This window comes from Hypanus sabinus, chromosome 5 (assembly GCF_030144855.1).
Source record: "Hypanus sabinus isolate sHypSab1 chromosome 5, sHypSab1.hap1, whole genome shotgun sequence".
Taxonomy (NCBI): Eukaryota; Metazoa; Chordata; class Chondrichthyes; order Myliobatiformes; family Dasyatidae; genus Hypanus; species Hypanus sabinus.
The window spans coordinates 165,310,028-165,323,019 of record NC_082710.1 but is presented as its reverse complement, the minus strand read 5'-3'; the positions used below and the strand labels follow the sequence as shown (position 1 = coordinate 165,323,019).

Here is a 12,992-nt window from a genome sequence, read left to right as displayed (position 1 = left end):
TGTAAAATCTTTTTGTTCCTTCACTAAGTGTAAATGTCACACTCTGTATCAGTTCTCCTCTTGATCTCAGCTTCACCAGTCTGTTGTATTTCCTATTTTAAGGCAAGTTTAACTCATGTGCTGAGAAAATCACAGATGAATGTCCATCCCTTTTCAGGTGAGAAGCTACTGAAGCCACTCCACATTCGTTTAATTATTACCATTGTTCTGATAGCTTCCATCACAATTATGGTTTTCACTTTGTATTGGAAGAGAGAACTCAAGTTCAATAAAGGCAAGTACTCTTGAGTATTCTTATTAAGTCAGAATGTATACCCCTGGTAATGCCCATCAGAATAATTGTCCTCAAGTTAGTCTTTGTTAATGGGATCTCTCGCTTTAGTTCCCATCACGTATGGTCTCACTAAACTAGTGATTATCACCGTGCAATTATTAGTGGAGTGAGGCTATACCACCTCCTGAGTAGGAAAGCAAATAAATCCCTGAACTGAGGGGATAACTATCCACAAGTTCCACCATGTGTGCCGCGTGTTTAATGAAATTTGGTGACTACAAAATGTGGTGCTTTGCAAAGCGTGTCACTTCAGTTCTGTGGTAAACTAAGTATACCTGTCTGGACACGCCCCTCTGCTGACTGCTCCTGTGGCTCCTCCCACAGACCCCTGTATAAAGGCGATTGGAGACACTGCTCCTCCCTCAGTCTCCATGATGTTGTGGTCCCTTTAGCTGCTAATAAAAGCCTATTGTTCACCTCCCGTCTCCGAGAGTTATTGATGGTGCATCAAGTTCTGAACCCTTTTGCAGCTTGCCAAAGAGCATCCCAAGAAAGTGCAGTGGCTCTCAACGCACGCTATCCATGGGAGTTTCCTTCTCTTCAGGATGGCCATCACCATTTCTCGGTCTGTCACTGCAGAGGAAAGCTTTTGCAGTGCCTGTCGGTCAGGCCTTGCTCCACACACTGTTTTTTACCCCATGGTTCCAACCCACAACATTGGACACGCACTCTGCCATCACCTGATTGGAGCTACCTACCTGACTAGATAACCTCTCCCCCAGCTACAAATCTCAAATGTATCTCCACCCCCAAAACAACAGACCCCAGTTTCCTCTTTGTAATGCAACACATAAAGGAACAGTCTTGCTTTGCATATTCTCCGTTGCCGGGGGTGTGGATTTCCCTGCTGTTCAGCAACCATCAGTGTACCCCTTATGGGATCTAAGAATATGCAGGGCCAAGGTGTGAACCACAATTGGGAGCTAGCTCAGTTCACAAAAGCAAGATCACTATTGAACGGATCCAAGATATCTCATTCCTAACAATGGTGCATTGCAGAAAAGCAATCTCTGTTGCTCTGAAGGGCCATGTAATGCAATCTGCTCTTAAAAGTTTTAGTGATGTTTGTATATCTGCATTCTATTTAAACTAAATCACAGATAATGTAACTTCTTGACGGCGCTGCAAGGGTTTCATTAGTAACAGCAAATGTTTCTTGGATGTTGTACACTGAGGGTGGGGGCAGAGGAAACAAAGAGAGCACAGCACATAATCATTAGTTTAGAAGGTGCTGTAGAGAAGTAAATAAATCAATGTGGGAATTTTTCAATGGAGATTCAAGGTGATTAAAATGGCTATGAATTGGACAGTCTGAGGAACATCTAGACATCCTGAATGGAAGGAATGGTTCATGTTGCAGAAGTGAAATTCCAGTCTGTGAGTAAAGCAAAGATAATGGAAGTGTCCTCCTTGGTTTCCTGCTCCTGGCCCTATACTATCTGCAATTCAGTGGCTGAAGCAAAGGATGAGGGAAAGCAGGGACAGCCAAGCGTTGGGAACATTGCCCATAGGACTCACCATTAACTTCATAAAGTCTGATTAGGCAGTTTTTATATCCATTAGCACAGAACACTGTTTGTATTGTGGAAACTGGAGGCAATTAGGGATGATAAACAAATCCTTTGGGCGGAAGATTCAGGGGTGACCAACATCATGATGTAAATGTCAATTCACATAGATTGGGCACAGGTGTTTTCTTAAATTGTACTGGCTGTGAAGAGTACTCCTAATTCATTTGACAATGAAGAACAGAATTCGAGCATGGTTGTTTATTTTTTCCTCTGAGGATAAGAGTTTATGATTTTCTCTGGTTCAAAGTCTACTGTACAGCTTTGATACCAATGAGAAATAACTGGATACTTCATTCCTAGTGGAAGGTCCTAATGCAGCTGGATGGCAGCTGGGTAGGTCAGTGAAAGGGAGTGCCCACAGTGTATCCATTAAGGATAAGGTCAGATTTCTCTGAGATGCCCTTGTGGTTGTGTAGTCAGTCACGTTTTAGAATGGAGAAGTTATGGCTGGTGGAAAGATTGAGCACAGGTAACGTTTAAGGGGAAAGATATTTAGAGAAAATATTTTCTGAAAGCAAAACAGAAGGGGTATACAGCACTTCTCCCTATAGATGCTGCCTAGCCTGCTGTGTTCTACCAGCATTTTGTGTGTGTTGGGGTATCCAGACATGGTTTTAACAGCAGTTGTTTTTTTTATTTAAAGCTTCTGACACTGAAAGGAGAAATAAATCAGTGCTTACGTTGTGATCAGGAGAACAAGCATTGTCAGGGACCAGGTTAGTAGAAGCTGCAAATGTTTGTTGGATTTATGCTCTCATATTCTCTCCACTTTTGTCAGTTTCAGTATGAAATAACCAGTGATAACTTTCAACAAGAACAAATTGTTCATACCCTGATCAGTTTCCTTCTTTCTCTGCCTGAACTTCCGTCTTCTGTCTGATGGTGTGGGTAGATTCCATTTGATAAAGGCTTTTTGCTTTTCACAAATGAATTGCAATTTCATTATGCCATGATGTTACAGTTCATCTCACTCAGCACATTGCACCCACACCAGCCAAACAAATCCTCTCCGGCTCGGTCTGCAAGACTTTAGAATACAGCTCCTCAAATGTTAATGATCTAGAATTGGCACTGTACAGTTAACAAAAACTGAAGCTAGAGAGCCAAAAGCTCAGTCAGTTAGTATTAGAGGCAGAAAAATACAATATAGCAGAACTTAGCTTTAATGGTAAGACTGTTGGCAGCGTGGATCAGAGGGATCTTGGGGTCCGAGTCCATAAGACACTCAAAGCTGCTGCACAGACTGACTCTGTGGTTAAGAAGGCACACAGTGCATTGGTCTTCATCAATCGTGGGATTGAGTTTAAGAGCTGACAGGTAATATTGCAGCTATACAGGACCCTGGTCAGATCCCATTTGGAGTACTGTGCTTAATTCTGGTCGCCTCACTACAGGAAGGATGTGGAAACCATAGAAAGGATGCAGAGGGGATTTACAAGGATATTGCCTGGATTGGGGAGCATGCCGTATGAGAATAGGTTGAGTGAACTCGGCCTTTTCTCCTTGGAATGACGGAGGATGAGAGGTGACCTGATAGAGGTGTATAAGATGATGAGAGGCATTGATTGTGTGGATAGTCAAAGGCATTTTTCCAGGGCTGAAATGGCAAGTGGTAGTGGAGGCGGATATGATAGGGCCTTTTAAGGGATGCCTGGATAGGTACATGAAGCTTAGAGAAATAGAGGGCTATTTGTAATCCTAGGTAATGTTTAAGGTAAGGACATGTTCGGCACAGCTTTATGGGCAGAAGGGCCTGTATTGTGCTGTAGGTTTTCTATGTTTCTATGATACAATTAGGGAGGGATTTTATTGTTTCAGAATTTTACAACTGGTTGGATGCAGCTATCCAATCAGTTTGTTGCATTCCTTCAGTGACAAGGTGAAGTTTTTCAGAGGATTATATTACTCAGAAAGATTGCTGTTGGGAAGGGGCAAGTCTATGTGAGAACATAAAAATAATGTTTTTTTTAATTATCAATAAGATTTGTCTTATTGGCAAGGCAATGTAGAAGTTATGCAGCTCAATGTGGTGTGGATGCTGACTGCAGAAACTGCAGCACTAACCCATCACTCCAGTCACATTCCATGGGTCTGAATAAAAATACAGATGCATAATCCAATAACAGGTAGGACTGGAACAAGAAACAGGAGAGAGGGAGATGCAGGTGGAGATGGAGATGGAGAAGGTGAGAGAAAGGTTTGTGCTAAAGCTGGCACATTATATTTAAACAATCCTGATAAGCTGATAACCTGTATGGTTTAATTTGCTTATGACTCAGTTTTGTGTTTTTACAAACAGCTGCCCTGATGGTGACCAAAAATAAATAATCTGACCTTCATCTGATCACACTGACAGTACAGACTGCCTTCCATAACACTGCCATTTTTGAAATCTGTCTCCACAAGTACAGTACAAAAGTCTTTTACTTTTGAAGTGCAAGAGTATATGACTCTTTACTTTAGAGCTGTCCATTCAATATTCGACAAGGCATTGGGGAAGTCACTCCACAGCTAGGTAATGTCTCCATCCCCCACCATGTCTTATAGCATGAAGCTTTCTCCACAGTTAAAACCTCCACATTACTGTAAAGTACTCGCTTTGCAGAGATAGATGGAAATTATCATATAAAGCAGAAATCTGCAACCAGTTCTCTGCAGCCCACAGTGTAAAGATCCCTAACAATTAGAAAACGCTTTTTACATTACGTTGTAATACAAAATCTCTCTATTCCACCCTATATTTTAAAAATTATACTGATTTTTTCAATTCTTTGATTTTCCAGTGCTAAAGTATGAAAACTATCTTATATTCAATTCCCTTTAAACAATCCTCTGCGTTCTTTCCGTGGACATTGTGTTTCCAGAACAAGTCAGATAATCAAAAGGTCTAAAAACATGGATGATTGAAATTACTTTTTTTCAAGCCACAGAGACATTTACATCAACTGGATGCCAGCAAAGGACAGCAAAATCCAAGGGCAGAGCTCACAACAAAATATGATGACACAATCCTGATGTGAATACAACATCAACAGCAACAAACATGGAAGAGAGCAGTTCAACCCTCAGAGTTGATCACCCACCATAGGAAATATAAGCTTGACATTGAAGTGCGCTTTAATCCCAGCATTTTTTTTTTTTTTGCTCAGCTAATTCTTGCACTGCCTACAGCTGATACAACTGACTTGCACATTGTGAGAGCGGACCAGGTACTGGAACAGGTTTCCAATGAGAGTGTGATTTGGAAGGACTGGGACAAGCTGGGGAACCCCAAATAAGAAATGTTGGAAGTACACAGCAAGGTGATCAGTCCTAAAGAGGGAAATTGGAGTGAATGAGAGACAGAGAGGTGAGGGTGTGGTTTATATCTAGTTGATAAGTTGTGGAGAAGTGTGACGCGCTAATAATTTGCATTGGAGGTAGATCAGGGAAGACTCATTTGGTTTGTTCATGGGATTAAAGGGTTACCTTATAAGGAAAGGTTGAGCAGGTTGAATCTAAGCTGATCGAAGGTTATACGTTAACAGCTGACCATGCTGAAGATAAACATTCGGGGTAGATGTTAAATCAAGATTGATGCTGAGGTGATGTTTCCCCTTATGGAGAATCTAGAACTCGAAGGGTAGTTTCAGAAAATGTCACAGTTTAAGGTGGCAATGAAGTAGAGATTCTCTTCAGGGGATTGTAAACATTTGAAATTTGTGGAGACTGAATCATTGTGTATTTTAGTCTGCAGCTAGTCTGTGCTACATCTCAAAGTAAACCACAGCCTCTATCTATATATAATCTGGTAAAATTGTTGTGCATGGTCTGTCATCCACAGTGTATTTTCATCAATTCCTGTTTGGTACAGTTATCATTCTGGCATGTCACTTTGTATTGTAATTTATTAGTAAACTAAGCCTTTAACTTTATTTATTGTATGTACTTCCCTGTGTTAAGGTAATATGCTTTCTCTTTGCCAACACAAATGTTTGCTTTTGTCAGCAAAGCATTTGGAATTGGTGTGGCTTTCAACAAAATGTGCCTCGGTGGTCTGGCCGACACTGACCTAGAAATTCCAGCGCCCCTTAAAGGAGTAATGCACCAGAATAGTCAAAGAGCTGTGGAACTACTACCAGCAAAAAAACAAACAATCTGCTGCAGAAAAGCAGTGGTTCCGGGAGCACCTGATTATAAAGGGTGGAGGGCAGCAAAGAGATTGTCAAAGCTTTGGGGCAAGACATTGCATCAGGAGAGGGAAGATAGCTGACTTGAAGAGGAGAGAAGGAGTGAGACCGGGTTTGGTGGCTGATGTATGGGATCAGAGGACAAAGGGATGGTGGGACAACTGTCATTTGGTCAAAAAATATCTGAGTTGACCGTCAAAAGCCTTGATGGTAAGTCACTGGTTTTATGTTGGGTGAAGGAGCTGCTCAGAGAACAGTCTACGCTTCCTGTCATGTGTTTCAAACATCACAGAGTTCATAATGGAAAATCATGAAAGAAAGGGAGGGTCTTGTTAAATTTTTAGAACTGGTATGTTTTATCATTGAAAATAAAACTTGGGAATTTACAACTCTCAGATCAAATCAAGCTTAACCATCATTCAACCATACATGGCTACAGCCGAACAAAACAGCATCCTCTGGGGCCAAGGTGCAAAACATACACAGCACATACATAATAGTGAGCAAAATAATCATAGTTGCACAAAAAAACACGAATAGCCCAGGACCATGAGCATTATGTTTCACAAATTGATAGTACAGTTCTTGGCAACTGTGTGGACAAAGGTTAAATTCATCTTTTATCACATAACATTGAAAAGAAAAGAGCATGGTACTACTGAAATTTTTGAGAACAGAACTACTGAGAACCAGAGAGTTTTCTTCTGTTTTCTACTCTCACCTAAAGGACAGCAGAGAGGGTTTCTTGCACAGGCAGAGTGGAGAATTTGTAATCAACAGCTACAAAGCACATCATGGGAAAGAAAACTGAAGGAAATGAAATAGGGAATTTGGTAATAAATTCTGAGAATCAGCACCACTGATTTGTTTAAAGTTTTTGTTAAGAAAGGAAATGTTTTCTTAGAGTCTTCTAAAATTTTAAGGATTTTAGAGTTGTTCTGCAGACTGTAAACCCACTAAGGGAGGAAGAGATGAAGCAGAGATCTACTGACATATTTGCATGACGTTAATAGCAGAAAAATTGCTAGAATTTACAGTGATAATAGAACATCATGAAACAGGATTCAACACAGTAAGCATGGATTTATGAAACAAAAAGTACCCTTGAATGATCTTCTGAGAATGTGATCAACAGAAAGGATAAAGGGGAACCAAGTGAATGTGTCTTGTATGTTTCTCAGAAGGTTTGGATTGACGCTCCATGTAGGTAGTTGGTCAACAAGCTGTGAATACATGCAGTTCATGGTAATATGTTGATGTGGCTGACAACTGAATAAAGCAAAAAATGATGAAAAGGAATTGAGCTTTCTCAGACCAGCATGCTGTGACCAGTGGGATATGCAGTATGATTTTATACAGAGCAATTTCACTGGGCTGTTTTGTAGCAAAATGTGAGTCTGCATCATCTAGGCCTGAATCATGTAGCATTCAGAAGAATGGACGTGATCTCACAGAAATTCACAAAGTTCTTACAGTGCTTCACGGTGTAGATATACAGCTGATCATTTCCACCTGATAAGGAAATTTAGAACCAGTTGACAGTCACACAATGAGGAACATTCCATTTAGTACTGAGATAAGGAATCTGTGGGATCTCAATCAGCAAGTTCAATTACAAGAAAAGTTTAATCGATTTCTGTGTATTAAATGAATCACTGGAAATGGGAAGATTGCAGTAAAAGTAGATAATTAGCAAAAACTATGTTGAATACCAGAGAAGGGTTGAGGAGCTTACTTTTATTTCTATTTCTTAGTCACAAAACAATTGAAGATTGCTTTGATTTCAGCATGAGCCTGAAAAAATTAGGCGTTTGCCTGAAACCATTTATACATTCTTTCCTGTAATGCAGTTTTAAAATTCAAATCCATTAGCCTCATTAAGTGTCTTTTGTGTCAGTTTACATGAGGGATGTGAATCCTGGCCAACTTTTCTCCTCCAAAATCGGAGAACTGCAAACACAGTTAAAACACTTCCATCAGAGAGACGTCAGATGCAATATCTTCTTTGTCTAAACACATCACTAGGCTACAGTGTAACTTAGTGAATGAGTATAATATGCACTCAAGCTGAATAGGTAATTTTTAGGTAACATTAAACAGGCAAATGCTTGTATTAATAGTATAGGCTACACCCCCGGACCAGAAGCCTTTTTTTGGTGCTCAGTAAAGTAGGGAATAATCTCAGTGTAACTTCAACTTTTATGTTTTTGTTTACCCAGAAACCTTCCATCCTCTTGCTCATCAAGAATCGAGCTATGGTATTTTTGCGTTAAAAATATTTTAAATAGATTTAATAAATGGAGTTCCAAAGGCCCAAAGAAAAGAATAACCTTATCTTTGACTGAAGTATGTGACCACTTATTACTTTGAAACAACTGTCACAAATATAGCAAATAGAGATTAGGCAACTTTAGTGATATTGGCTGAATGATCAGAAGGGACTCCAATTATTTCCTTTGAAATACTGTGATTAGCAATCTAATCAGATAGGGGATCAGGCACCTCTTATAGTGTTATAGAAGTTACATAAATTCAGGGGACACTCAGCACGTAAGACAGTGTTGGATTAGGGTTTAAATTGCTGTTTAAAGTGTTATTTTTCCTTTTGCACAACTTTCTTTATGTTTACTTACGTATTTGTTTAATCACCTGTTTGTAAACTTACAGGGGATTTTCAGAATTTTCATTTTGTTGGCTCTGAACTTACATTATTTCTGTATCTGCAAGCCTGAGATATCATGCTGATGCAAATAAAGCCTGCCTATGGAGACTCCCCTATCTAATCATGTTAAACTAGTTTTTGTCGTGGTTTCTTGAAATATCCAGGAGATGCAGAAAATTATTCGAGAAGCTTAAGCCTTTATTTGCAAACAAAAGGTGAGACAATTAATGAGCGTGTTACTAATTGTTAGCCAAGCCCTAGTTCACAGTATTCTTTATAGTAATTTCTTATCTTAGTCGCATTAGCATATACTTGTTCTAGTGCCTTGACTGGTCCCCATACCATCACACCACTCCATTGCCCATACTTGCTCTAGTCCACTCCCTGGATCACGTGTTCCCCTTCTCGGCATTGACTGGTCCCCATACCATCACACCACTCTACGATCCCATCTACAACCATTATCTCTACTTGTTTATTTTCACTGGCAGCTACATTCTCAAGGCATTGATGTGTTCAATAGTACAGAGTCAATACAGAGATTTCATTCTGGAAATAAGTTGGATACATAGTAAATATAAGGCTGGTTTCTCACTGTTAGCTACTTTCTTCAGGCTAGCTACATTCTTAAGGCACTGATGTGTTCAATAGTACAGAGACAATACAGAGATTTCATTCTGGCTAATAAATTGGATACATAGCAAATAGCAAACACAAGGCTGGTTACATAGTTTTGGTTACGCAGCAAACAATGCAACTTTATTCTCCAATATTTTCAGTATAAAGAGGGATCATAACTGAGTTTTAACATCATAAACCAATGTGTTGTTTATTATGTCTCCCTGCTCACTGGGAAAATGGGGACACTTCTTTCTCCCTTATTAGGGGGAGAGATAGTCTGTGGTATGTTGTACACCGAGCGAAACACAATGTCTCTGGGGTGACTGAAAGTCTCTGTCTTTGCTATTGCATTGCTCATGCTTGAGTGCTCGGAGGTGGGTGATAATGCTTTTCCTGTCGGTGGGAGGGAGGGAGTATTGTTGCTTGCTGCCGCTTACGCTCAGGAGGGAGGGGAGCTGGGGGAGGTACTTTGAGGTTCTAACACGTAACTGTCGTTCATTCCTTGGGGCACTCCTCTGTTTTCGTGGATGGTTGCGAAGAAAAAGCATTTCAGGATATATATTGTACACATTTCTGACATTAAATTGGACCTTTGAACTTTGACTTTGAAATATCTTTCCCAAAAGCACTTAAAGTGAGGATTCCAAAGCTTGGGATGAAAGAGTTGAGAACACAGCCTCTGGTGAGTAAAATCAGGAATCTGCTACAAGCCCAGAAAAAGAGAATCATTCAGACCAAAAGTGATAGAGCTTAACAGCATAGAAACATGTCTGTTGGCCAATCTAGTCTGTACCAAACTATTTATCTGTTTGTCCCATTGCTGTGCACTTTGACCAGAACCCTCCAGACCACTCCCATCCATGGACCTCTCCAAATTTCTCTTGAATGCTGAAAACGAACCAGCATCCAACATTTCTGCTGGTAACCCATTCTACACTCTCATTACCACCGACTGAAGAAATACTCCCTCATGTTCCTCTTGAACATTTCAACTTTCACACTTAACCAATAACAACTTCTTCAAGTGTCTCCTCCATCCCCTCATCTTTTAACAATCTAGGTGATAAAGTTCTAATCTATTCAACACTACCCTTTAACTCAGGTGCTCAAGTCCTGGCAGCATCCTTGTAAATTTCCACTGCATTCTCCCATCTTATTGACACCTTTCCTGCTGCTAGGTGACCAAAACTGCACACGATACTCCAAATTATGCCTCACCAACATCTGATCCACTTGCACCATAAAATCCCAACTTTTGTATTGCCCTGGTTGATCCTCCTAAAGTGAGCACCTCACACTTGTCTGCATTAAATTGCATCTGCCCTTTTTCAGCCCATTTTCCCATCTGGTCCAGATCCTGCAACAAGCCTTGATGGCATTCCACGTTGTCCAATACACCCACAATCTTGACATGATCCGCAGATTTGCTGATTGTTTTCCTCATTATGATCCTGATTGTTGATATGGATGGCAAATAGCAATGGATCCATCACCAGTCAATGCACCACACCTCCAGTCACAGGCCTCCAGTCAGAGAGGCAAGCTTCTACCAGCACTCTCTGGCTTCTGCCATAATGCAAATATACCACCTCATCTTGAATGCTATCCTCCCATGAGGGAATTGTCAAAGGCATTGCTAAAGTCCACGCAGAAACAGCCACTGCCTTGCCTTCAACAACTATCCTTGTAACTTCCTCAAAAAGCTCAATAACATAGGTTAGACATGACTTACCACACACAAACCCATGTTCACAATCCTTAATCAGTCCCTGGCTATCCAAATACTGATATATCCAGCTCCTTAGTATACCTTCCAATAACTCTTATAGCCTTTCTTAAACAATGGAACATTAGCTATCCTCTAATCCTCCAATCCTCCAGCACCTCACCTGTGGCTAAGGATATTTTAACTATCTTTGCTAGGGCCCCAGTAATTTATACCACTAGGTGGATCATAGAACCAGAAATATTTATGTAGTTAGATGATTTGGACAGGGTTCCACAGGGGAGATGCTGAGAGGTTATTTCCATTCATGAGGGTATTCAGAATTTCACTGGGGTTTGAGATTAGATAAGTCACCAAAATCAAATTGGTGTAAATGTATGACAGGGAGTATTTTAGCCAGTTGTATACCGTCCCGTATGGAGCTTCCAATGTTAGGATTGCAAAAAGCCTTAGAAGGATGCAGGCTCAGCCAGCTTCATCACGGCACAACCCTTTCATCATCAACAATGTCTTATGGAGGTTGTGCCTCAAAAAGGCAGCACTTACCAGTAATGATCCTCACCATCTGGAACATGTCCTCTTCTTGTTACTACCATCAGGGAAGAGGTGCAGGAACCTGAAGGTCCACACTCAATGATTCAGGAATACTTTTTCCCCACTGCCACCAGATTTATGAATGACCAATAAATATTACGTCATTATTTCTCTTTTCCAGCACTAGTTGTTTTTGTAATTGATATATTTTTATGTCTTTGCAATGCACTGCTGCCACACAAAGCAACAAAGTTCACCCAATGAAATGGGGTGAAGACATGGATTCACAATAAAAACAATGATTTAAAACTTCGTGCCTTGCTGGAATGGGTGAAAGACTACTTGGCTCAGGAGCAAGACCACTTTATTAGATACACCTGCTTTTCAATGCATGTAACAGATCAGCCAAATATTTGGCAGCATGTCAATGCATAAATTATGTGGACATAATCAAGAGGTTCATTTGTTGATCAGATGCAATGTCAGAATGAGGAAATGTGATCTCGGTGACTTTGAATGTGGAATGGTTGTTGCTTGTAGTCTGAATATCTCAGAAGCTGCCGATCCCTTTGGATTTTCATGTACAACAGTCCCTAACGTTTACAGGGGATTGGTTGCAAAGCAAATAAACACCTCATGAATGTCAGTTGATGGGTAAAAATGTCTTGTTAATGAGAGAGATCAGAGGAGAACAGCCAGACTGGTTCAAGCTGACAGGAAGATGACAGCAACTCAAATAACCATACATTACACAATGGTGTGCAAAAGACCATCTCCAAATACACAACACATCAAACCTTGAAATGGCTGGGCTATTGTAACAGAGGACTACAGACTCTGTGGACACTTTATTTAGTACACTGAGTGTAAAAATACAATGACTGGTTTGGATCTCTAGATGATTTAATATTGTAATAAAACAAGTAGTATTATTGTTCTGCAATTTGTTTTAGGAATCACATCTGGGGGAGCACAAAGCAGACCAGAGTGTCATACAGCAATGGTTTGGGCCCTTTAGCCCAACTGCCAACAGCAACCTAGATACATGAGAAAGATCACAGTCATGAAAGGGTTAATATATGAGGAGCATTTGAGATGGCTCAGGGCCTGCACTCACTTGAGATCAAAAGAATGAGCTAATGGGGGGAACCTCTTTGAAATCTAACAAATATTGAAATGCCTAGATACCAGCCTGTTGGGTAAGTGTTACACTAATTTATATTTCACTTTGAAACACAACATTCAAACAGTCAATCTACCATGATATTGGCTTTATCTTTCACATGCTGTGTCACAAAAAAAGTCAAATTCCTGCAAAAACCAGATCCTGTTATTCAAAGTGGTGTTTGGTCAACCATTGCCCCCTTTCCACTTA

At 40.3% G+C, this 12,992-nt stretch overlaps 2 protein-coding genes across 2 annotated transcripts in view; one reads left to right on the top strand and one right to left on the bottom strand.

The window, feature by feature from the left end:
* LOC132394542 (SLAM family member 5-like) overlaps nucleotides 1-12,992 on the bottom strand; it is a 143,247-nt gene that overhangs the window by 87,652 nt on the left and 42,603 nt on the right. The gene's annotated exons all lie outside the window — the stretch shown is intronic.
* Nucleotides 1-12,992, top strand: part of LOC132393858 (SLAM family member 6-like) — a 28,033-nt gene that overhangs the window by 4,575 nt on the left and 10,466 nt on the right. Inside the window, exon 3 of the mRNA XM_059969253.1 lies at nucleotides 158-274. Within this exon, the coding sequence (XP_059825236.1) occupies nucleotides 158-274 (117 nt within the window). The remainder of the gene's footprint in view (nucleotides 1-157; nucleotides 275-12,992) is intronic.